Here is a 27421-nt window from a genome sequence, read left to right on the forward strand (position 1 = left end):
CTTCCAGAAAGAACTGGCTTCAGTACCTGAAGTTCAGACATTTGTGAAAGGGGTGCTGCACATACAGCCTCCTTTTGTGCCTCCAGTGGCACCTTGGGACCTCAATGTTGTGTTGAGATTTCTAAAATCACACTGGTTTGAACCATTGTCTACGGTAGATTTAAAATATCTCACGTGGAAGGTGTCGATGCTGTTGGCCTTGGCTTCAGCTAGGCGTGTGTCAGAATTGGCGGCTTTATCATGTAAAAGCCCTTACCTAAATTTTCATTCTGACAGGGCGGAATTGAGGACTCGTCCTCAATTTCTACCTAAGGTGGTTTCTGCATTTCACATGAACCAACCTATTGTGGTACCTGCGGCTACTAGGGACTTAGAGGACTCTAAGTTGCTGGACGTTGTCAGGGCCTTGAAAATATATGTTTCCAGGACGGCTGGAGTCAGGAAAACTGACTCGCTGTTTATCCTGTATGCACCCAACAAGCTGGGTGCTCCTGCTTCAAAGCAGACGATTGCTCGTTGGATTTGTAGTACAATTCAGCTTGCACATTCCGTGGCAGGATTGCCACAGCCAAAATCAGTAAAAGCCCATTCCACAAGGAAAGTGGGCTCATCTTGGGCGGCTGCCCGAGGGGTCTCGGCTTTACAACTTTGCCGAGCAGCTACTTGGTCAGGGGCAAACACGTTTGCTAAATTCTACAAATTTGATACCCTGGCTGAGGAGGACCTGGAGTTCTCTCATTCGGTGCTGCAGAGTCATCCGCACTCTCCCGCCCGTTTGGGAGCTTTGGTATAATCCCCATGGTCCTTACGGAGTCCCAGCATCCACTTAGGACGTTAGAGAAAATAAGATTTTACTTACCGATAAATCTATTTCTCGTAGTCCGTAGTGGATGCTGGGCGCCCATCCCTAGTGCGGATTGTCTGCAATACTTGTATATAGTTATTGTTACAAAAAATTCGGGTTATTATTGTTGAGCCATCTTTTCAGAGGCTCCTTTAAATTTATCATACTGTTAACTGGGTTCAGATCACGAGTTGTACGGTGTGATTGGTGTGGCTGGTATGAGTCTTACCCGGGATTCAATATCCTTCCTTATTATGTACGCTCGTCCGGGCACAGTATCCTAACTGGCTTGGAGGAGGGTCATAGGGGGAGGAGCCAGTGCACACCACCTGATATCTCAAGCTTTTATTTTGTGCCCTGTCTCCTGCGGAGCCGCTATTCCCCATGGTCCTTACGGAGTCCCAGCATCCACTACGGACTACGAGAAATAGATTTATCGGTAAGTAAAATCTTATTATTTCTGTACTGTACACATACTGTACATTAGCTATCTACAGGGTGCGTGTGACTAGCTAGCTCATATACCTTTGTCTGGATGTGGATGCGTTTCAGCCAGGTTGTAGTTCGTATCTGCTGGGTAAATCTGCTGCGTACAGTGCCCGGAAGGATCTCTTACGTGATATGAATTAGCAGCAGATATCTGCTGTTTTATACTGACCAATAAATCGCTTCTGGGTACACACCGATGTCAGTGACATTGTGCAAGATCCGCCCGTAAACGATATCGTTCATACACACTGAACGATATCGTTTGCGTCTCGTCGGTGACGGCATTCACCCACATCCATGTGCATGCCCTCTTGTACAATGGGGGGTCATTCCGAGTTGATCGCTAGCTGTTTTCGTTCACAGCGCAGCGATTAGGTGAAAAAGCGGCACTTCTGCGCATGCGGCGCAGTGCGCACACGCGACGTACTTTCACAATAGTCAATGCAGTTTCACACAAGGTCTAGTGACACTTTTCAGTCGCACTGCTGACCGCAGAGTGATTGACAGGAAGTGGGTGTTTCTGGGTGGTAACTGCCCATTTTCGAGGAGTGTGTGTAAAAACGCAGGCGTGTCAGACACAAACGCGGGCGTGCCTGGGGAAACGCAGGCGTGGCTGACCGAACGCAGGGCGTGTTCGTGACGTCAAAACAGGAACTAAACAGTCTGAAATGATCGCTAGCTAGGAGTAAGTCTCGAGCTGCTCAGAAACTGGACAAACTTTTTTTGTAGCAATGCTGCGATCCTTTCATTCGCACTTCTGCTAAGCTAAGATCCACTCCCAGAGGGCGGCGGCATAGCGTTTGCACGGCTGCTAAAAGCAGCTAGCGAGCGAACAACTCGGAATGAGGGCCAATATCTTTAGATTTGACATTTAAAACTAAAGATATTGTACCTTGTTAACGACCCTCGGGAGCGCGCATCGTTAACGATGTAGAGTATAAATACTTGTCGATATATACGATTTATCACCCGATCCACCGATTCAGACGATATATTGGCAGGTGTGTACCCAGCCTAACACTGTTATTAAAGATATTCATATCTGTGTTTAGTCCACAGTAAATGAGGCTCTCTCTTATTTTACTTTATAATGATAGTAGTGGGGTCTTACACATTAAAGGGTCACTTAACGTAAAAAGCTCTTGAAAACATGCAGACATAACTTACGACTTGCGCGTTGTCTGTATTCCTGCTATTCCGATCGTGTGAGCTATTGTCTCTGTTATCAGCCATGACAGATGCCGAGGAGCAGAACGATCTAAATTATTGATAGTTCTGATACGTTGTGGATACTTGTAGATTTAGGGGGTCATTCCGAGTTGTTCGCTCGTTGCCGATTTTCGCTATGCTGCGATTTCCTGCTAAATGCGCATGGTACGCAGAGCGCATGCGCTAAGTTATTTAACACAAAACTTAGCAGTTTTGCTGGTGTTCGTACAACGCTTTTCAGTCGCACTGCTGATCGGTGAATGATTGTCAGGAAAGGGGCGTTTCTGGGAGGTAACTGAGCATTTTCCGGGAGTGTGCTAAAAAACGCAGGCGTGTCAGGGAAAAACGCGGGAGTGTCTGGAGAAACGGGGGAGTGGCTGGCCGAACGCAGGGCGTGTTTGTGACGTCAAACCAGGAACTGAACGGACTGAGCTGATCGCAATCTGTGAGTAGGTCTGGAGCTACTCAGAAACTGCAAGAAAATATTTAGTAGCAGTTCTGCTAATCTTTCGTTCGCTGTTCTGCTAAGCTAAAATACACTCCCAGAGGGCGGCGGCCTAGCGTGTGCAATGCTGCTAAAAGCAGCTAGCGAGCGAACAACTCGGAATGAGGGCCTTAATTAGGTCAATTTACGGTTAGAGCTTTTATAAACGGCAATGTGTATTTAGGTTTTAGAATGTAATTTTTGTGAATTTACTGAGGATCCTAAAGCCGTTCAAGAGCATCAGTGCAAATAAATCATTATTTGTTGTTGCAGGTGCAAGGACGGACTCCAGGGATTCGCCTTTTCAGCCCTGAAGTAAGTACATCTCTGATTTACTAAACGTTCCTTGATGCCGTGGGCATTAATTGCCAGTGTTGTACAATATTTTCCTGGGAGCCCGTGCGTCCATGGAGGTGATACACATGTTGTCTTGCATTTTAAATAGTAACATTTGTAAAAAAAAAAAAAAAAAAAAAGGAGTATAAAGGCCTGTACACACTGGCCGATATATCAGCCTTTCTCTTGAACGGCCGATATATTGCGGGTCCGTCGGCCAGTGTGTACGGCTGATACGTCTGTGAACTCCGTCGTTCACAGACGTATCGCGTCGGCCCCGCAGCACAGCCGACGACCAATATATCTACCGATATATTGGCGCGTCGCTGTGTGCCGACCGCCCGTACACATGCTGCGGCGGCCAGCGGTGATTGACAGCTGAACTGGGCGGGCGTGTGTACAAGCCCGCCCAGTTCATGACGTCAGTCCCCGACGGATCGGGCAGTGTGTATGCTCAACACACTGCCCGATCCGTACATAGATATATCTGCAGATCAGTTGAAAAATGCTGCACAGTAAGAATGTTTTAAAAAATAGAAGCGTTAATAGTTTATTTTTATCAATTAACAATATGCAAAGTGAATGAACAGAAGAGAAATCAAATCAATATTTGGGGTGACCACCCTTTGCCTTCAAAACAGGATCAATTCTTCTAGGTACACTTGCACACAGTTTTTGAAGGAACTCGACAGAGAGGTTGCTGCAAACATCTTGGAGAACACAGATCATCTGTAGACTTGGTCAAATTCTTCTGCCTCTATATGTAATCCCACACAGACTCGATGTTGAGATCAGGGCTCTGCGGGAGCCATATCATCACTTCCAGGACTCCTTGTTCTTCTTTACACTGACGATAGTTCTTAATGACGTTGGCTGTATGTTTGGGGTTGTCCTGTTGCAGAATACGTTTGGAGCCAATCAGACGCCTCCCTGATGGTATTGTGTGATGGATAAGTACCTGACTGTATTTCTCAGCATTGAAGCACAATGAAACGGGCAACATTGAGGATCATAGACACAGTGGTTGGCCAAGGAAACTTAGTGCATCAGATGAAAGACACATCATGCTTACTTCCCATTGAAATCGGAAGATGTCCAGCAGTGCCATCAGTTCAGAACGGGCAGAAACCAGTGGGATCCAGGTACTTCCATCTACTGTTCGAAGAAGTCTGTCCACAAGTGGTCTTCAAGGAAGAATTACGACCAAAAAGCCATACCATCAACGTGGAAACATGGCCAAGTGACTCAACTATGTGCGAAAACATATGAGCTGGGGTGCAGAAAAATGGCAGCAGGTGCTCTGGACTGATGAGTCAAAATTTTAAATATTTGACTGTACAATAATTGCCACCTTAAATTCCCTTTGGGTGGGAAAAATGCTAAATGAAAACCAAATAATGATATTTTGTGTTGGTCACAGTAATCATAAAAGGGTAAATTGATAATACATGGGGTAAAATCTAGCCTACAGTTATGTGGGATCCGGACTGAAAGTCGACAGTAACTAGGTCGACAATGTCTAGGTCGACCACTATTGGTCGACAGTAACTAGGTCGACAGGGTGTCTAGGTCGACAGGGTCTTTAGGTCAACATGTTCTAAGTCGACAGGTCAAAAGGTCGACATGAGTTTTTCACAATTTTTTTCTTTTTTTTGAACCTTTTCATACTTAACGATCCACGTGGACTACGATTGGAACGGTAATCTGTGCTGAGCGAAGCGGAGCGAAGGCACCATGCCCGAAGCATGGTGACCGGGAACCATGCGAGGTTCCCGGTCACTCTACGAAGAAAACGACACCAAAATAACATTAAAAACTCATGTCGACCTTTTGACCTGTCGACCTAGAACATGTCGACCTAAAGACCCTGTCGACCTAGACACCCTGTCGACCTAGTTACTGTCGACCAATAGTGGTCGACCTAGACATTGTCGACCTAGTTACTGTCGACTTTCAATACCACACCCCAGTTATGTATACAGTACATGATTGAATGTGGATTTAAATATTTCCTGTGTTAAGATGAATATAGTCTGAATTAATGCAATCTCAAAAATGATCGTTGTTCCACCATGAGCTTTGGTGCACGGACAGAACTGCAGCGCCCTTCATGGCCAGCACCTGAAACGCGTTAATGTATTCAGGCAGCGGACATCAAGTTGCATTTACCAAGTGGAAAATGTTCGTATGCTAAATGGCATTAGCACCCTTTAGTGAATGATTCCATACCGTGTGTTATATTTGAATTAATACCAACAATACCTAAACATTCATTGCTTTAATTTAGAGTCACAGCTTGTGTATTGGGTTTCCAAGCAGCCCAACCATAATATCAACACCTTTCCACGTAGTCCTCGTGCTTCTGGCGCTCAGTGGAAAGTGCTGTTCTCAGTAATATAATTAGGGGATATTTTCCATGGAATTGTTGCGCTGCCAAATAAGTTATCTGTCCTACAAGTTTAATTCAGCGTTCTGTAAACATGTCACTCATTAGTGATTCCCAAGAGGTGTAATATGTTTGTGCTGTGTAAATAAAGGTTAATAATAACATCATGTACAGTAGAAGTTGCAGAGCATGATATAATGCATTTTAGGCACTTGTCATCACTTCCTGCGTATTTCCTGGTCCAGACTTATTTACCCCCTTTATGACCAGGCAATTTAATACCTTCATGGCCTAACCACATTTCACAGTTTAACTCTGAGAATCATTTTTAGTTTGCAGAGCTTAGCAAGCACATCGCTTTGGGGTAAATATTGGGGTAAAATTAGTAAGAAATGTACTTTTCCATGATATCCCATTGTTACTTTTACCCAGTTAGTGCAAAATAATCATGAACGTCTTCTCATGGGTATAGGGATATCAGTTATGTACATAGGAGATAGTTATTACTCACTGACACATTTTAAAAGATCCAAAGGAGGAGAACCTATGCCATAAAGAAAGAAGAAACATAGGATATACACCCCTCCCCTAAAGAAAGGACTGTATACAGTCCTTCCCTGAAGAGCCAGAGGACTGTATAAGCCCCTCCCCTGAAGAGACAAGATAAAGAGGACTGCATATATTCTCCCCGGAAGAGAAAATATACAGAGAACTACATATACTCCTCACCTAAAGAGAGAATATACAGAGGACTGCATACACCCCTCCCCTAAAGAGACAAGATACAGAAAACTGCATACACCCTTACCCTGATGAGAGAAGACACACAGGACTGCATATACTCCCCCTCTGAAGAGAGAAGACACAGAGGACTGCATACACCCAACCCCTGAAGAGATATGATACAGAAAACTACATAAGCCCCACCCCTGAATAGAGAAGACACAGAGGACTGTATACACCCGACCCCTGATGAGAGAAGATACAGAAAACTACATAAGCCCCACCCCTGAATAGAGAAGACACAGAGGACTGCATACACCCAACCTCTGAAGAGATATGATACAGAAAACTACATAAGCCCCACCCCTGAATAGAGAAGACACAGAGGACTGCATACACCCGACCCCTGATGAGAGAAGATACAGAAAACTACATACACACTTCCCCTGAAAAGAGAAGACACAGAGGACTGCATACACCCAACTACTGAAGAGAGAAGACACAGAAAACTACATAAGCCCCACCCCTGAATAAACAAGATACAGAGGACTGCTTACACCCAAACCCTGATGAGAGAATATACAGAGGACTGCACATATTCCTCCACTGAAGAGACAAGATATAGAAAACGACATAAGCCCCACCCCTGAAGAGACGAGACACAGAGGCCTGCATGCACCCAGCCCCTGAAGAGAGAAGACACAGAGGACTGCATACACCCAACCCCTGAAGAGACGAGACACAGAGGCCTGCATACACCCAGCCCCTGAAGAGAGAAGACACGGAGGACTGCATACACCCAACCCCTGAAGAGAGAAGACACAGAGGCCTGCATACACCCAGCCCCTGAAGAGAGAAGACACAGAGGACTGCATACATCCAACCCCTGAAGAGAGAAGACACAGAAAACTACATAAGCCCCACCCCTGAAGAGACAAGACACAGAGGACTGCTTACACCCCTCCTCTGAAGAAACAAGATACAGAAAACTACACACACACCTCTCCTGAATAGAGAAGACACAGAGGACTGCATACACCCGACCCCTGAAGAGAGAAGACACTGAAAACTACATAAACACCACCCCTGAATAGAGAAGACACAGAGGACTGCATACACCTGACCCCTGAAGAGACAAGTTAGAAGGCCACATAAGCCCCACCCCTGAATAGAGAAGATACTGAGGACTGCATTACCCCCCCCCCCTTCCCTTTTGAAGAGGGAATATTCTGTTAGCTACAATCCAAAGGAAATTGTGTCTGACTAACTAGACAAGTCACAAGCCTAATTAGAAAATAGAATGTTGGCGTTCATTAGGTATAATTTAGGGGAAAAGTATCTGCAGTTCTTAGTGCCCTGTAATAGTGTTGATAATTAGCCATCTGTACTAGAAATAAATACGCTTTATGTGAGAATACTCTGTATGTTGAATAAAACCTAATATCGGAATATTAATATATCTCTACTACTTTTGCCCTTTCTGATCAGATTCATTGTGGGTAAAGAAGAAATCCCGGCTCACTCATTATTGCCTGAGACCATGTATGCCAAAACCGGGAAGAAGAGCAAGGAGCGGACGGAGACATCTCGGCGGTTTAATATCTTTTCCTTAATAAGGAAACTTATGGACTCAATGTAAGTACAGGCGGCACTTTTGTTCCTTCTACTCTTCATCAGGAGAAAACAATTGTAGGAATGGAAATACCAAACACTCGCCACAGTCATGGCTATTAATCATGGAAAAGTATCCGAAAATATCAGGAATCCACTTTCTCAAACGTTATCTTCCAAGCTGTGTTACACAACATGTTCATAAACTAACGTACAATATGCCAATGTCTTTCATAGGCTCTGAAATATGGTTTTCATTTTCTTCAGTTCTAGTTTTGTTGCAGAGTAAAACAATCTCTTTGGGCGTTTTTACTGTGCAATAATTTCTTGTTTGAGCGTAGAGATATTTTAGGTAACAGCAATAAGGTAATATTTTGTCTTTTAATGGCTAAAGATAAATATCCTGTTGCAGCCATAAAGAGCAATTAAAGCCACAGGAGCTATTCCCACTCTATGGTTGTCGTGGACACTCAGAAGTGGGAATAGCCCTCAGCCCCCTGGCAGCCGGGATCCTGGCGTCGGTATACTGACCGCCGGTCAAATAACTGCATCCGCTTAAGATAACAGGAGTGTCTACACTTAATTGAGCATCTCATTATGGTGTCGGTTACTCCTTAGCAGCTGGTTGCCATGGAAGAAGGCTGGTGCTTCACTATCTAATGAAGCAGGCCGTGATTGGCAGCTACTGTAGGTGGAGCTACAAATGCACAGTGTACATTGGTTGGTTCATAGACAGGAACGTGACCAGTGATGTCAGCTACGCAGCTTTTTGACCTGTAGTATACCATCAGGACACTGTTCTAAACGAGCAAAAGCTTCTCCATAAACAGAAAATTAAAGGAGGGACAGTAGAGATAAATGGCGAAACAGCTGACTGTCCAGATGTTTCTGAGGGGATTGCCCTTTAAAAAAAAACAAAAAAACAAACACCAACAGAGTTCGGCCGGCATACTGCGCGGCCGCAGAAGTCGGACTTCATTACATCCCGGCCATTGTGTTTTTGTCTAATATTTGGCAGAATATAACGATGCCATAAATATAATATGGGAACTTAGGGCAATGTGCTAAACTCCAGCTGCTGTGGAACTACATGCCCAGCCACAGATTTGCTGTTAGGGCATGCTGAAACTGTGGCAGGGCTTGCTGGGATGTATAGTTCCATAGCAGCTGGCGTGCCAGACATTGTCTACCCCTGACTAAGGAACTATTTGGGTAGTTAAAAGTGAACGTACTGTATATACATTTAAAATCATTACAAGGTGAAATATTTTAACCCAGTGTTTGCCAAACTTGACCCCCAAAACACACTAACAGCCCCGCTTTTATTGAATTGTCATGCTTGAGCACAGGTGACTTAATCAGTTCTTCAGTCATTTTGATTTAACCATGCGTGCACAAGCAAACCTTGAAACCTGGAGTGTAAGGGGGCTTTAAGGGCCGAGTATGGGAAACACGGCCTATAAGGATCTAAGCCATGAGTCTTCAACCTGCGGCCCTCCGGCTGCTGTGGAACTACACATCCCAGCGTGCCCTGCCTCAGTTTTTGCATGCCTTAATAGCAAAACTGTGGCAGGGCATGCTGGGATGTGTAGTTCCACAGCTGCTGGAGGTCCGCAGGTTGAAGCCCCATGATCTCAGCTGTACAGAATGTGCAATTCATGCAAACATGGCGGCTAGTAATATATGACATAAGGCTGATGGTGCTGGCCTGCTTTAATAAAGGAAGACCGCTGTACAAAGCATTTTGGTTTCTGGATGCACGATGTCCCAGGACAATGTACCGCTGACCCCCCCGATATGTGCGATGATTGACAGTATATATATTACACAACTGGATGCGGATCACACACAAGCCCCCTTCCAGGTTTATACTAGCTATATATCTTCTCTGTAACCACACAGCGTTGCTGTTGGACCCGGTCAGACGGTTTATGTTTATTTGTCTGATACACACATACATTTGTATTTACGCTGTGCATATTTGTGCCTGATTTACGTCTCTCTTTACAGATGCAAACACGGTCCAAGGCACAGATGTTGCAAACACTATGGAGACAACTGCATCTCGTACTGCATTAAGGTGAGCTGACGATGTCCAAACCTCCGCGGGTTGGAAAGCAGCGAGTAATTGCAACCTGATGTGCGGGCACGCGGCCAGGGATGGCAGGCCTGTTTCTTTGAAGACCCTCACTAAATAATATACTATAAGCAAGCGAGCCAGCCTTTCATGTTATCCCCAAACCCTGGGCCAGAAACCTGTTCCAGCAACATGAATGTTATGGCTGTTAATTGGGATTAGACGTTTAATCAATCAAATTAGTTAGTAACGCTAATGACTTGCCCTAGATGGCTGAACCTGCTCGCTGCTGTCTGCAATTTTCCATGCAGATATTCTGATTCCTGGAGACGGAGGACCAGACAGGGCTTAAGGGTCCCATACACTATGGGCTCCGATCCGATGCTCACTGGGACATCGGATCGGATGTAAAACACATCCGATTTGCCACTTTTCATCCGATTTATCGTCCCGAAAGGTCATTATCGTTCTAGTGTATGGGGCCCTTTAGACCTCTCTGACTGTGGTCGTAAAAACGCTGGAAAGAAAGAACGATGCAGTGAATATAGCACTGCCAGTGCCTCCACCCTTGTATCAGGCTCACAGTAGGAACGCACAAATCTCGTGGGAGATGATAAACATTTTAAATGAGATCTGATGATATAAACGCTACTTATTATAATGTGACACTTACCAAGCAACAAAACAGTGAGGGCCCAGATTCTAGAACACCGCAGAGAGATGATCACCCCCGGTGGCTCCTGGGATGTCATCATTCTCAAGCTTGCAGCTGGTAAGATGTACTTTCAAGACTCATTTCCTCCCAGCCTGGAGCTGCAGAGCGTACCTCTGCAGATGTAGGGTTACTAGGAGTGACATTCCTTATATGAAGCCAGCATACCCTGCAGCACCTTACAGATAAGCGGACCCTGCTGTCATGCTTACACTCTATGGGATGGCTTATCGCTCTGTCCTGGAGAACTGAGGCAGAAGCTGGCCTAGACCCATGGAGGAGCTAGCTGGGGGTAGAGGCGAGTGGGATCCGGTCTCTAGGTCGACACTGTCTAGGTCGACCACTATTGGTCGACAGGAACTAGTTCGACAGGGTGTCTAGGTCGACAGGGTCTTTAGGTCGACATGTTCTAGGTCGACAGGTCAAAAGGTCGACGTGAGTTTTTCACAATTTTTTTTCTTATTTTGAACCTTTTCATACTTAACGATCCACGTGGACTACGATTGGAACGGTAATCTGTGCCGAGCGAAGCGGTAGCGGAGTGAAGGCACCATGCCCGAAGCATGGCGAGCGGACGCGGTGCACTAATTGGGGTTCCCGGTCACTCTACGAAGAAAACGACACCAAAATAACATAAAAAACTCATGTCGACCTTTTGACCTGCCGACCTAGAACATGTCGACCTAAAGACCCTGTCGACCTAAAGACCCTGTCGACCTAGTTACTGTCGACCAATAGTGGTCAACCTAGACATTGTCGACCTAGTAACTGTCGACCTTCCATACCACACCCGAGGTGAGTTTGTCAACTCTATTTGTTTGACTTATGGAGTTCTCTTCTAAAGGAGCCATTGGAAAACCGCGAATGGACACGTATATTTGCATTTGGATGATCATTAGCAAAGAGGGTGAGGAGTAAAGTTGTTCCCATGTTCAGGGGTAGACAGATTGCAGTGGCATGAGGAGCCCACCTGGCAACCGGCTGTTGAGGCCTGGCTGTAGGCTCCGTGACTTGGCAACAGGTTAAGGATTTTCAGCTAAAAAGTTGCCCAATTCCCATATTTATATGTACTAAACATGTCAAATGGCCCACTTAGGCTCTGATAAATTTAGGGGATCTTGTGGTGTCTTCAGTGGGCTGGTTGTGTAGCCAGAATGGGCCTGAGCTGCTTATAAACTATCCTGGTCTTACATGAAATAAGCAGAATTATGGGGGAGCTGGGCATTGCTTTCCAATCAGCAGTGATGCCTGGTGTATTGTGTAAGCACGGGTCAAACATATAACGTGCTTTACCAGTCTGACAAACATAAACCCTAGTGTCGTATGTGTCGTATGTGTGTGTATATGTGGTAGGGAAATATTCAGTAGATTGTAAGCTCCACTGGGGTAAGGTCTGATGTGAATAACCAAGTATTCAATGCGCTATGAAATATGTGCGCGATATGTAAACAACTGTTAACAAGTAAATAATAGATTGTATTTACATTGCATAGGCTACATTATACTGTATACAGTGTTTGTCACTCTACTACCATCTAGTGACGATAAAGTGTTTGTACAAGTATAATTCTGTCCATTGGAGTAAGTGGGAAATGCCATAGAACATGCTTGGACATTAACTCTGCCTGTGTATTAGAGAGGTGAGTGAAGGGAGGAATATGGTGTGAGCCGGGTACAGCCACCCTGGTGTATCCGACATATTTTGTATGAAATAACTGTACTCAACTCAGAACTGATGTTTCATAGTAGGTGGCGGTGTCCTTTACATGTTTTATTATACGCTCGTCTGTTTGTCAATAAATAGTTATTTCTCTAACGTCCTAAGTGGATGCTGGGGACTCCGTAAGATCCATGGGGATTAGCGGCTCTGCAGGAGACTGGGCACAACTAAAGAAAGCTTTAGGACTACCTGGTGTGCACTGGCTCCTCCCACTAAGACCCTCCTCCAGACCTCAGTTAGATTCTTGTGCCCGGCTGAGCTGGATGCACACTAGGGGCTCTCCTGAGCTCCTAGAAAGAAAGTATATTTAGGTTTTTTATTTTACAGTGAGATCTGCTGGCAACAGACTCACTGCAGCGAGGGACTAAGGGGAGAAGAAGCGAACCTACCTAACAGGTGGTAGTTTGGGCTTCTTAGGCTACTGGACACCATTAGCTCCAGAGGGATCGACCGCAGGACCCGACCTTGGTGTTCGTTCCCGGAGCCGCGCCGCCGTCCCCCTTACAGAGCCAGAAGCATGAAGAGTCCGGAAAATCGGCGGCAGAAGACTTCGGTCTTCACCAAGGTAGCGCACAGCACTGCAGCTGTGCGCCATTGCTCCTCATGTACACCTCACACTGATGGGTGCAGGGCGCTGGGGGGGGGGCGCCCTGAGGGCAATATATGACACCTTGGCTGGCAAATCTACATCATATATAGTCCTAGAGGCTATATAGATTTAAAATTACCCCTGCCAGTATTTCAGAAAAAGCGGGAGAAAGTCCGCCGAAAAAGGGGCGGGGCTTCTCCCTCAGCACACTGGCGCCATTTTCTCTTCACAGTGCAGCTGGAAGACAGCTCCCCAGGCTCTCCCCTGTAATTTTCAGGCTCAAAGGGTTAAAAAGAGAGGGGGGGCACTAAATTTAGGCGCAATATATGTATACAAGCAGCTATTTGGGGAAAAATCACTCAGTTATAGTGTTAATCCCTGCATTATATAGCGCTCTGGTGTGTGCTGGCATACTCTCTCTCGGTCTCCCCAAAGAACTTTGTGGGGTCCTGTCCTCAGTCAGAGCATTCCCTGTGTGTGTGCGGTGTGTCGGTACGGCTGTGTCGACATGTTGGATGAGGAAGGTTACGTGGAGGCGGAGCAGAGGCCGATAAATGGGATGTCGCCCCCTGTGGGGACGACACCAGAGTGGATGGATAGGTGGAAGGTATTAACTGACAGTGTCAACTCCTTACATAAAAGGCTGGATGACGTAACAGCTGTGGGACAGCCGGCTTCTCAGCCCGCGCCTGCCCAGGCGTCTCAAAGGCCATCAGGGGCTCAAAAAACGCCCGTTACCTCAGATGGCAGACACAGATGTCAACACGGAGTCTGACTCCAGTGTCGACGAGGTTGAGACATATACACAATCCACTAGGAACATCCGTTACATGATCTCGGCAATGAAAAATGTGTTACGCATTTTCTGACATGAACCCAAGTACCACATAAAAGGGGTTTTATTTTTGGGGAGAAAAAGCAGCCAGTGTTTTGTTCCCCCATCAGATGAATGAATGAAGTGTGTAAAGAAGCGTGGTTTCCCCCGATAAGAAACTGGCAATTTCTAAAAAGTTACTGATGGCGTACCCTTTCCCGCCAGAGGATAGGTCACGTTGGGAGATATCCCTTAGGGTGGATAAGGCGCTCACACGTTTGTCAAAAGGTGGCACTGCTGTCTTAGGATACGGCCACCTTGAAGGAACCTGCTGATAAAAAGCAGGAGGCGATCCTGAAGTCTGTATTTACACACTCAGGTTATATACTGAAACCTGCAATTGCCTCAGCATAAATACTAAGACAGGGATAATATTTTGCTAACATTGAGCATATTTAAGACGTTGTCTTATATATAAAGGATGCACAGAGGGATATTTGCCGGCTGGCATCCAGAATTAATGCAATGTCCATTCTGCCAGGAGGGTATTAGAAACCCGGGGCAGTGGACAGGTGATGCTGCCTTTAAAAGGCACATGGAGATTCTGCCTTATAAGGGTGAGGAATTGTTTGGGGATGGTCTTTGGGACCTCGTATCCACAGCAACAGCTGGGAAGAAAACATTTTTACCTCAGGTTTCCTCACAAACGCCTAAGAAAGCACCATATTTTCAGGTACAGTCCTTTCGGCTTCAGAAAAGCAAGCGGGTCAAAGGCGCTTCCTTTCTGCACAGAGACAAGGGAAGAAGGAAAAAGCTGCACCAGTCAGCCAGTTCCCAGGATAAAATATCTTCCCTCGCTTCCTCTGAGTCCACCGCATGACGCTGGGGCTCCACAGGTGGAGACAGGTGCGGTGGGGGCGCGTCTCGGGAACTGCAGGGACCAGTGGGCTTGCCCACAGGTGGATCCCTAGGTTCTGCAAGTAGTAGTTCGAGGCGACTCCCCCTCGCCGTTGCCTCACATCAGCCTTGCCTGCTGCCCTCAGAGAGAGGTAGTACTGGCGGCAATTCACAAGCTGTACTTCCAGCAGGTGAAATCAAGGTACCCCTCCTTCAACAAGGCCGGGGTTACTATTCCAAATTGTTGTGGTACCGAAACCAGACGGTTCGGTGAGACCCATTCTAAAATTGAAATCCTTGAACACTTATATACGAAGGTTCAAGTTCAAAATGGAATCGCTCAAGGCGATTATTGCAAGCCTGGAAAATTTCAGGGTATCACTGGACATCAAGGATGCTTACCTGCATGTCCCTATTTACCCTCTTCACCAGGTGTACCTCAAAATTGTGGTACAGGATTGTCATTACCAATTCCAGACGTTGCCGTTGGTCTGTCCCCGGCACCGAGGGTATTTACCAAGGTAATGGCCGAAGTACTTATCCCGTACTTGGACGATCTCCTTATAAAGGCGAGGTCCAGGGAGCAGTTGTTCGTCGGAGTAGCACTATCTCGGGAAGTGCTACAACAGCACGGCTGGATTCTGAATATTCCAAAGTCGCAGCTGGTTCCTACGACGCGTCTACTGTTCCTGGGTATGGTTCTGGACACAGAACAGGATAAAAAGGGTTTCTCCCGGAGGAGAAGTCCAAGGAGTTGGCGTCTCTAGACGGAGACCTCCTAATACAAATACAGGTGTCGGTGCATCAATGCACGCGAGCCTTGGGAAAGATGGTAGCTTCTTACGAAGAATTTCCATTCGCCAGGTCCCATGCAAGGATCTTCCAGTGGGATATGTTGGACAAGTGGTCCGGGTCGCATCCTCAGATGCATCGGCGGATAACCCTGTCTCCAAGGGCCAGGGTGTCGCTGTTGTGGTGACTGCAGAGTGCTCATCTTCTAGGGGGCCGCAGATTCGGCATACAGGACTGGGTTCTGGTGACCACGGATGCCAGCCTTCAAGGCTGGGGGGCAGTCACACAGGGAAGAAACTTCCAAGGCCTATGGAAAAGTCAGGAGACTTCCCTACACATAAATGTTCTGGAACTATGGGCCATTTACAATGCCCTAAGTCAGGCTAGATCCCTGCTTCAACACCGGCCGGTGCTGATCCAGTCAGACAACATCACGGCGGTCGCTCATGTAAACCGACAGGGCGGCACAAGAAGCAGGATGGCGATGGCAGAAGCCACAAGGATTCTCCGATGGGCGGAAAATCATGTGTTAGCACTGTCAGCAGTGTTCATTCCCGGAGTGGACAACTGAGAAGCAGACTTTCTCAGCAGACACGACCTCCACCCGGGAGAGTGGGGACTTCACCCAGAAGTCTTCCACATGATTGTGAACCGTTGGGAAAGGCCACGGGTGGACAGGATGGCGTCCCGCCTCAACAAAAAGCTACAAAGATATTGCGCCAGGTCAAGGGACCCTCAGGCGATAGCTGTGGACGCTCTGGTAACACCGTGGGTGTACCAGTCGGTGTATGTGTTCCCTTCTCTGCCTCTCATACCCAGGGTAATGAGAATAATAAGAAGGAGAGGAGTAAGAACTATACTCATTGTTCCGGGTGGCCAAGAAGAGCTTGGTACCCAGAACTCCAAGAAATGATCTCAGAGGACCCATGGCCTCTGCCGCTCAGACAGGACCTGCTGCAGCAGGGGGCCTGTCTGTTCTAAGACGTACCGCGGCTGCGTTTGACGGCATGGCGGTTGAACGCCGGATCCTGAAGTAAAAGGGCATTCCGGAGGAAGTTATCCCTACGCTATTTAAAGCTAGGAAAGAAGTGAACGCAAACCATTATCACCGCATATGGCGGAAATATGTTGCGTGCTGTGAGGCCAGTAAGGCCCCAAAGGAGGAATTTCAGCTAGGTCGATTTCTGCACTTCCTACAAGTCAGAGGTGACTATGGGCCTAAAATTGGGTTCCATTAAGGTCCAGATTTCGGCTCTATCGATTTTCTTAAAAAATAGAACTGGCTTCACTGCCTGAAGTTCAGACTTTTGTTAAGGGAGTGCTGCATAGTCAGCCCCCGTTTGTGCCTCCAGTGGCACCGTGGGATCTCAACGTAGTGTTGGATTTCCTGAAGTCGCATTGAGTTGAGCCACTTACATCCGTGGAGCTACAATACCTCACGTGGAAAGTGGTCATGCTGTGGACCTTGGCGTCGGCCAGGCGTGTATCAGAATTGGCGGCTTTGTCATGCAAAAGACCTTATCTGTATTTTATATGGATAAGGCGGAATTGAGGACTCGTTCCCAATTCCTTCCTAAGGTGGTAGCAGTTTTTCATGTGAACCAACCTATTGTGGTGCCTGCGGCTACTTGGGACTTGGAGGATTCCAAGTTTCTGGACGTAGTCAGGGCCCTGAAAAATATATGTTTCCAGGACGGCTGGAGTCAGGAAAACTGACTCGCTATTTATCCTGTATGCACCCAACAAGCTGGGTGCTCCTGCTTCTAAGTAGACTATTGCTCGCTGGATCTGTAGCACGATTCAACTTGCACATTCTGCGGCTGGACTGCCGCACCCTAAATCTGTGAAAGCCCATTACACGAGGAAAGTGGGCTCTTCTTGGGCGGCTGCCCGAGGGGTCTCGGCTTTACAAATTTGCCGAGCTGTTACTTGGTCGGATTCAAACACTCTTGCAAGAGTCTACAAGTTTGATACCCTGGCTGAGGAGGACCTAGAGTTTGCTCATTCGGTGCTGCAGAGTCATCCGCACTCTCCCGCCCGTTTGGGAGCTTTGGTATAATCCCCATGGTCCTTACGGAGTCCCCAGCATCCACTTAGGACTTTAGAGAAAATAAGATTTTACTCACCGGTAAATCTATTTCTCGTAGTCCGTAGTGGATGCTGGGCGCCCATCCCAAGTGCGGATTGTCTGCAATACTTGTATATAGTTATTGCCTAACTAAAGGGTTATTGTTGAGCCATCTGTTGAGAGGCTCAGTTGTTATCATACTGTTAACTTGGTATAGTATCACGAGTTATACGGTGTGATTGATGTGGCTGGTATGAGTCTTACCCGGGATTCAAAATCCTTCCTTATTGTGTCAGCTCTTCCGGGCACAGTATCCTAACTGAGGTCAGGAGGAGGGTCTTAGTGGGAGGAGCCAGTGCACACCAGGTAGTCCTAAAGCTTTCTTTAGTTGTGCCCAGTCTCCTGCGGAGCCGCTAATCCCCATGGTCCTTACGGAGTCCCCAGCATCCACTACGGACTACGAGAAATAGATTTACCGGTGAGTAAAATCTTATTTTTCTTTTATTTGAGTATATTACTGATGCATTGCACAAAAGATACTAAACAACCGGTAATATTGTATTTGTTTGTTTTCCAGGGATTCATCCGAATGTTCAGCGTTGGGTACTTGATCCAGTGCTGCCTCCGCGTCCCGTCTACATTCAGACATCTGTTTACAAAACCCTCCCGGTTACTGTCTCTGTTTTACAACAAGGAGAACTTCCAGCTGGGGGCTTTCTTAGGCTCGTTTGTCAGTATTTATAAGGTGAGGCTCTGCGAGCACACGCCACTGCAGGCAATTCTCAAGGCGGACGCGCCGAGCAAATTTTTTGCAAACTATGTGACGCGATCTGCATATGCGAGACGTACGCAACTCAGAGGTCTATTCATCAAGCAGTGAAAGAGTGGAGAAGTGAGCCTGTACGGAAGTTGCCCATGGCAACCAATCAGCTGCTCCGTACAATTGTATAGTATGCAAATGGTAAATGTTACTTCAATGCTGATTGGTTGCCACGGGCAATTTCTCCACTATCTCCACTCTTTTCACTTTTTCATGAATAGGCCCCTATGTCACTTCTCACTTGCGGCTAGATGGGGGTTACTGGGTGGCAGTGGAGCGGTATCAGAGCGTTGGCGTGTAGAATACGCTTTCAGTGAGTGTTGCACAGAGCTACGTACATTCGGATCCCCTGCACCAAAGCTAGACCTGGGGCAAAGGTAGATATGGTTTATGAGCAAGCAGATGGCTGGAGCAGTGTGGTTGCCTAGATACAACTTTAAATATCAGCGGGTGTTTTCGTGGGACTTCCAATCACAGGAAGCATCCAGAATTGCCCCCCCAGTTAATGCTTAAAATGTAAATGTTTTTCCACTATTCATTTACCTTTTTTTTTCCGATACTTTCATACATTTTACTAATTTATGTGTTCGAGGGAATCAGTTTTATCCAATTTATAAATAAATGTAACTTATTTCTTTATTTTTATATTTTTAAACTTCTTTAAGATTCTGGCCCTCATTCCGAGTTGATCGCTAGCTGCCGTTGTTCGCAGCACAGCGATCAGGCTAAAAATCGTCTGTTCTGCGCATGCGTATGGGCCGCAGTACGCATGCGCAAAGTACTTCCACACACAACTATGCAGTTTTACACAAGGCCGAGCGACTCTTTTCAGTCGCTCGGCTGATCAGTGAGTGATTGACAGGAAGTGGGTGTTTCTGGGAGGTAAATGGCCGTTTTCTGGGAGTGTGCTGAAAAATGCAGGCGTGTCAGGTTAAAACGCAGGAGTGGCTGTGGAAACGGGGGAGTGGCTGTCCGAACGCAGGGCGTGTTTGTGACGTCAAACTAGGAACTAAACTGTCTGCAGTGATCGCAAGGTAGGAGTAGGTCTGCAGCTACTCAGAAACTGCATGAAAATTTTTATGAGCAGTTCTGCTAATCTAAGATACACTCCCAGAGGGCGGCGGATTAGTGTTTGCACTGCTGCTAAAATTAGCTAGCGAGCGATCAACTCAGAATGAGGGCCTCTGTGTGGCATATTCAGTTACCCGCAGGTAAAGACCCAGGTTGAATGCCCATAGCTAGTCAGTTCATTGTCAGTTTCCCCACAGGTAGTGCGCACTAAGCCATAGATTCCGTGGCACCTATGGGTTTTCCTGGCGCATTAAGTCCCAGAGGGTGCGTTTCAGCACAAGATTTTCCCTCTCAGTTTCTGAGGTTGCAAGAAAAAGATCTGCATTTAGTGCACCCTCTGGGGCTTAATGCGCGGAGATGCTGCGCTAATTGAATAGGTCCAGGCAGAATATTAGCCATCAGGTAAACCACACTGCTGATGTAATATGCCCCTATGGAGCTCACTTCTCCTCACTGTGCAAGAAGCTCCCACTCTCTAATTCTTCAAAAACAGACTCTGGGAATTCCCGTAACTCACGCATTTCACTAATGTCCCTTTAGTTCCTGCAATCCAAATGCATAGTCCTCTTTCTGATAGGCTTATTTTATATCTTGTGGTTTTTAAATGCAAATGTAATGAGTCCTATTGGGAGGAAAGTGCTGTATAAATAAATACATAAAATTATTATTTATTTAATCTTTTGTATTATTATTATTATTATGTACTTTAAGTACATAATAATAATAATTTTTATACTATTATTTATATGACCTTGTTGTACAGTAGGTCATATACCTGTAAGTAGCCTTGTGTGCCCAGTCTATCCTATTCAGGCACCCATTACAATTACCGGGTGGGGTGTTGAGTAAATAGGAGCACAGCATTTTATGGAAGTTTAAAAAAAATAAAATAAAAATGTTAATACTTGTGAAATATTTAATTAGCACTCTGTCATTTCATTATTTCTGTTAAAAAATGATGCTGCTGTGTTAGTAAACACTTCTGTTCCCGTTTATTAATTTAGGGTACCAGCTGCTTCTTACGATGGGTGCGCAACCTGGACGATGAGCTGCACGCTCTTGTAGCGGGTAAGCCGGGCTCGTTCTGAAACATTGTTATTTTTAGGTTATGGAACTGTCGGCTGGTTACTGTGCCGAAATACCCACCGGCCCATGCTTCTGTATTCTGCAGAGTTTATTGTAACTGTCCTTTTATAATATGATTCACCCAACAGCCAATCAAAAAAGGGCATTGCCATAATATAATGTGGCCATAATAAACCTGGTGGGTAGTGTGCGGGTATGAATATAGCGATCCCTTATCTTTGTATCCTATCCACATAGTGATATTAATATCCAGGTACAGAATGAACTGGGGGGCAGATGTATTAAGCCTGGAGAAGTGATAAATGCAAAGTGATAATGCACCAGCCAATCAGCTCCTAACTGACAATTTACATATTGGAGGTGATTGGCTGGTGCGATATCACCTTGCACTTATCACTGCTTTATCACTTCTCCAGGCTTAATACATCTGCCCCTGAGTGTCTGCTCTACAACAATCTTTGGGGCAGATGTATTAAGCTTGGAGAAGGGATAAAGAAGTGATAAATCAGTGATAAGTGGAAGGTGATAACACACCAGCCAATCAGCTCATAACTGTCATTTTTTTCAAACCCGTAATGATTGGTTGGTGCGTTATCACCTTGCACTTATCACTGCTTTATCGCTTCTTTATCCCTTCTCCAGGTTAATACATCTGCCCTTTGTATGTACAAATGAGCAATCAGGTTTGTCCAGAGGTGTTCACAGTTATTCTTTGGTGCCACATGGGTTCCAGAGCACCATACTGTACGTAGCGGAAAGGAACATACAGCAAAATATACCTCTTCAAATATACATAATAACATAAATATAATCCATAGATGACCTGATTACATAGAGATCACACAAGGTGACTGGGACCTGCTCACAGGAGCTTACATTCTAGAGGGGCTCTCGGTGCACACATAAAGGAAGTGGGAAGCAGAGTTGGGGGTGGCATAGGCTGGAGAGAGAGGTGGGAGGTTTGGGAGAGGAGATGCATTAGGAGGTCACGTCTGAAGTCTGGGAAGCCAGGAGAGTGTCTGCTGTAGTGTGGGAGAGCATTCCAGGGAATAGGAGCAGCACGAGAGGAGTGATGGAGATGGGCACGGGAATAGGTAAAAAGGGTGGAGGAAGAGTACCATAGCCTAATACTAATGTCATCCAATATATATAGAGTCTGGGAAAATGCAGTTAGGCTTGTTCCGCAAGTAAGTGCGCGCAGATGCAGAACTTATGGTAGTCTCAGGCTTCAACGATTTTTATTTGCAGCCCCACAGTGTTAGATGACTGTTAGTAACTAAAGCACTCACACAACTTATTAATATCATAGTACTAAACACTCAAGTTAAGAATCTTCATTTTTAATATTAACATTCTGCCTCTTTGTCTGTTGTTAGGTTTTCTGGCTGGGATCTCCATGATGTTTTACAAAAGCACCACCATCTCCATGTACCTGGCGTCCAAATTGGTAGAGGTGAGTGTGATCGCTGCAGCTGGGAGTAACCCGGTCACATGTTACCCTGGGGGGTGCGGCGTACTTATGCCCAGATACAATGCCCCGGTGATGGTAGTGGAGGCTCCTGGGTTACTTCCGTTAAAGATGTTTCCTTCCTTACTGTTGCTTCTGTCGCGCCTAATAGCCCTTTTGCGTATAAGACGCAAAATTGAAAGAAAAATCCTGTATGCTACAGCACTTGCAGCGTCTCAGCTGCTCCCGGACACCTGGCGCCATATGGGGTACGGAGAACCAGTTATACCCCTTTCAGACATACGACCCGGGAATTACCCTGCTCAAGTCCCGGGATTTTCTCTCCAGCAAAATCCCGGGTTTTTCTTCAGACCCCCTTTCATACTATACCACAGACCCGGGAAATTCCCGGATTGGCCCCTTTCAGACATAAGCTGGATTTTCCAGTTTTGAAGGCAGTGTCATCATTTTAAGGGGACGATTTTATAGGCGCACAATAATGAGGTCATGCAAAGGGGAGGGCAGGCTATAAATGGACTGGGTGTGGTGCCCATAATGCAGTGCTGGATTCATGGCTGACAGGCATTTGTGTAGCATGGAGAGTTTGTTTGCTGTGGCATCTGTTCCCCTCCGTCTGCTGGTGATGAGGTCGTTAGCAGGCATCAGATGGTCCTTCCTGACCAATGAAAACCTTTTTCATGCAGCCAGAGAGGAAATTTCCGGGTCGCGCCTTTCAGACTCAACCCGGGAAGAAAGACCCGGTAAAACTAAAATCCCAGGTCAATTGCAGGGTTGGCGACCCGGATCACATTCCCGGGTCGGAGCCTTTCAGACATACCATATTCCCGGGTTGATGCGCGTTCATGTGCAAAATCCCGGGAATTTAGAGCATGTCTGAAAGGGGTAAAAGTGAGGACGCATCTGTAGCTGTCAGTATATACGTACATGAATACAGATGTGTCCTCAAACGCCCAGCCTCAATACGCCATGCAGCCTGAGCGAGCCGAGTCACGCAGTGTAGCGTAATGACTGTCTCTTTTAATTTGCATCTTATGCGCACCGCAGACGCAGCGACACACCGCTCACACTCACAGTGTACTACAGACATGGGGCTGTGACTCTAACTGCACAGGAATTCATTTTCAATATGTACAGAGACAAAGATGAAGCGCAACAGAACTTGGCGTGAAGAAAAGCCGCAGCCGCTGCATCGGAGGTAGAAAAGCCAATCCTAGGATCGGCGGGATCCCGGGATTTAGGGCCAGAAACGTCCGAGATTCAATCCCGGGATTGAAAGGTCCAATCCCGGGGATTGAGGAATCAGCGTTGAGTGTCCACAGGACACTCAGATGCTGCCCGGCTTCCTCCTTCCGGCAGTCAGCCGCCACTGGGGGAGAGAGATTGCGGAGTTTTCCACCTGCCCGCGGTATACGGTTAGTTATGTGGGAAGAGCGAGAGGGCGGCCTCATAGTTAAAAGCCAATCCCGGGAATCCCGGGATTGGCAATTTTTCAATCCCGATACCAGGGATTGAAAAAATGGCCTCTGATTGGCTTCCCTAATCGGAGGCCATGTTACTCAGAGTCAGACTCAGTCGCACACAGATGTACACACGTCTCTGAGCAGTCTGGTGAAGCCGTTTGGTCACATTGCAACTAATACGCATAATCAAGCAAATAAAACGCTTGGTGCAAGCCAGTCGCAGGGAACCTGGTGCACCAAGAAGGAGCATTTGGCACAACTGCAGCAATAGTGTATGAGGACACATCTGTATGTGACCCAATGTAGACATGGCTACAGTGAGGTCCACTGCATTGGCAGGGGTGGTATGGCCAGGCAGGCGGCTTGTCACAAATTTGCAAATGTGTAATGAGACTCCTGCATTCTATGTACATATAAGGGGATATTGAACGCTGGGTTTTTGTTTTGTTTTTTACAGCTGCTGGATTTTTAATATTCAAATGAAGATGAGAAAATGAGGCGCTGTGATTTCTATAGAAATCTTTTTTTCTCGCAGCCCCAGAGCAAGTCTGATTTTTTCTTACAATCGTTTTTATTAGGAAAAATCATTGGGACTTGCTGTGGAACATCTGCAGCAACCCCTGCCGCCCCAAATATTACTAATTAAGCAGTTGAGTTTGATTCCCACCATGGCCCTAACTGTGTGGAGTTTGTATAGTCTCCCCGTGCTTGCGTGGGTTTCCTCCAGGTACTCCGGTTTTCTCCCACAATCCAAAAATATACTGGTAGGTTATTGGCCTCCCGACAAAAAATGAACCCTAGTGTTGCACGTGTTTATGGCCAGACTAGATGGGCCAAGTGGTTCCTATCTGCATGCATGCAGGCCAATCTAGCACCAGCGATGCGCGGGTCTGCGCATCGCTATCGCTGTAGGGGGTACACACGGAGCGATCATGCTTAAATTCTAAGCAATCTGGTCAGATTGCTTAGAATATCGCTCCGTGAGTACCCCCCTTTACAGTGTGCTGGGGGATCTGTCTGTCTTACATCTGGCACCTTCTGTGTACAATGCCAGGAAACAAGCTGAGCTGCAATAAGCCGCAGTTACCATAAACTCTATGGGGTGTTACTCAGTGGGTATAGTGACCAGTAGATAAAGCACTGGCCCAGGTTATATCAGCTGTGTTAGATATAGGGGAAATATATCACACCTTCTAAAGGCGACAAGTGGAAGTGTTGCCCATAGCAGCCGTTCAGAGTCTAGATGTAATTTGTCTTTACATTCTATAAAATGCGTTAGTATGTTATGCCAGGCCGCCATACCGGCACCTGGATCCGTACCACCGGCATACCGACAGCTGAGCGAGCGCAAATGATCCCCTTGCGGGCACAGTGGCGTGCTACGTGCACCACGCTATTTATTCTCCCTCCAGGGGGGTCCTGCACCCCCAAGAAGGAGAATAGTTGTTGGTGTGTCGGGGTTCCGGTGCCGGTATATTGAACGCCGGGATCCCGACAGCCGACATACGGAATACCACCCCTATAAAATGATAGCTACTGTAGAATCTGGTTGGTTGCTACGGGGAACACATTCACTCCTGCTGTTGAGGAGGATTCTCCCCCATAGAGCCTCGTACCTCTTGGCCAGTCTGTTACTACCCAGTCTCGTTATATTGGTGTTTTGTTCCCAATTCTCAAGCGAAACAGAATATGATGACACTGTACTGTATAAATACATGCTAATCATATAAATGTACTATAACGTCTTATATGTATGAATGCCTAGAATTAATTAGAGGGAATAGTGGCAGCCATGTGTGGCTGTAATATTTATAGAGCAAGGTAAACTGCAAATATTACAGACCATGAGTCTGACCTTAGTGGTGGGTGAAACATTGGAGGAGGGGGATCATCTCATTTTGTTTGTACCTGATATTTAAAAGGGCAATGCTTAGATCGGCCTTTCTCTGGGTCAGCGCATCTAGAATTTGTTAAAAGAAGAGTTGTGTGTCTATATAACTATGATGCAGCTACTCAGAGCCGGCCATAGGCAAACTAGGCAATTGGGCATTTGATATGCCTAGGGGCATCAGCAGCTTCTGCTGATTAAAATGATGCCTATATTCTGTGTGTAGCATTTCATATGCAGATACAGCCACAGTCTCACACAGTATATAGGCATGCTGCATATCATTTTATTCAGCAGAAGCTGCTTGTGCATCCTAGCCACATAGCAATGCAAATAAGATGCATTTTCTTTAAAAAGGTGCCAGATGTTAGCATTGAGGCAATATTTATGAGGACACATCTGTATCCAAGCAGAGGCAGAGGTCACAGTGTTAGTGGCAGTGTGAGTGCTGTGTGCATGTGAGTGGGTTGGTTGTGCAGTAGTGTTCAGAATATGTGTAAGGAGCATTATGTGTGTCATGTAAAAATGCATTAATAATGTGCAACATATGTGTAAGGGGCACTATGCGTGTCATTATGTGTATAAGGGCATTAATAATGTGTGGCATATGTGTAACAGGGTACTACTGTATGTGTGTCATTATGTGTATAGGGGCACTAATAATGTGCAGCAAATGTGTAGGGGGCACTATGTGTGTCATTATGTGTATAAGGGCATTAATGATGTGCGGCTTATGTGTAAGGGACATTATGTGTAAAAGGGCATTAATAAAGGTTGTCATAATGTGTAGGGCGCATTATGTTTATAAGGACATTAATAATGTGTCTCGTATGTGTAAGGGGCATTACTGTGTTAAATTATGTGTATAAATGCATTACTAATGTGTGGCATTATGTGTATAAGGTGCTCTACTATGTGGCGTTGCGTATAGAAAGGACACTACTGTGTCGTCTAATGTGAATAAAGAGCAATAGGGTGTGGTGTAATTTGAATAAGGAGCAATTCAGTGTGATGTAATGTGAATAAGGGGCTCTACTGTGAGGAGTAACGTTTATAAGGTAAAGTGGTACTACTGTGGGATGTACTATGAATTATGAACACTATCGCATGATCAAATGTGAATGAAGTTACAGTACTGTGTGGCGTAATTGGAATTGGGGTTACTATTGTGTGGCCATGCCCCTTGCCAGCAAAAACACACCCCTTTTTGGGCTGTGCGCCAAATGTGCAAACTGTTCCTATTTAAAATATAGGGGGGACAAACACCAAAATAAGGACTGCTATGGGTGAGGGGTGATGGTGCTGGGAAAGAGGTGCAAGGTCGGAGGCGGAACCAGCGGTGGTGCTAGGGGGCACCAGCCAAAATCTTGCCTAGGGCATCATATTGGTTAGGGCCGGCTCTGCAGCTACTGATTAATGATGTCACTACATGATATGTGGTCATTGACTAGTGATGTCATTGCATCACATAAAGTCATTAAGTACTGATGTAATAACATAGTATATTTTAGTGTTGTTATCACTTGTTCTGTAGTCATTGAGTAGTTATATTATAGCTTATTATATAAGCAATAATATTATCTTACCTGTTATTCTCTGTGTCACTAGCTCCCGCATGCGGCACTTTGTGTGTGTATACAGCGGTGCTTGAAAGTTTGTGAACCCTTCAGAATTTTCTATATTTCTGCTGAAATTTGGCCTAAAACTACCCCAGATTTTCACACAAGTCCTTAAAGTAGATAAAGAGAAACAAATCAGACAAATGAGACCTAAAAAATTAGACTTGCTCATTTTTTTATTGAGGAAAATGGTCCAATATCACATATCTGGCAAAAGTATGTGAACCTTTGCTTCCAATATCTGATATGGGCCCCCTT

The 27421-nt window shown here is 46.0% G+C and overlaps 1 protein-coding gene across 2 annotated transcripts in view; it reads left to right on the forward strand.

Annotated features, from left to right (window-relative positions):
* TMEM135 (transmembrane protein 135) overlaps positions 1-27421 on the forward strand; it is a 593255-nt gene that overhangs the window by 551449 nt on the left and 14385 nt on the right. For both annotated transcript variants that reach the window (XM_063951381.1, XM_063951382.1), the window contains 6 exons: positions 3300-3341; positions 7960-8106; positions 10093-10162; positions 18329-18496; positions 20647-20710; positions 22105-22181. In XM_063951381.1, coding sequence (XP_063807451.1) covers positions 3300-3341; positions 7960-8106; positions 10093-10162; positions 18329-18496; positions 20647-20710; positions 22105-22181 — 568 coding nt within the window. The remainder of the gene's footprint in view (positions 1-3299; positions 3342-7959; positions 8107-10092; positions 10163-18328; positions 18497-20646; positions 20711-22104; positions 22182-27421) is intronic.

The sequence above is a fragment of the Pseudophryne corroboree genome, chromosome 2 (assembly GCF_028390025.1).
Source record: "Pseudophryne corroboree isolate aPseCor3 chromosome 2, aPseCor3.hap2, whole genome shotgun sequence".
Classification (NCBI taxonomy): domain Eukaryota; kingdom Metazoa; phylum Chordata; class Amphibia; order Anura; family Myobatrachidae; genus Pseudophryne; species Pseudophryne corroboree.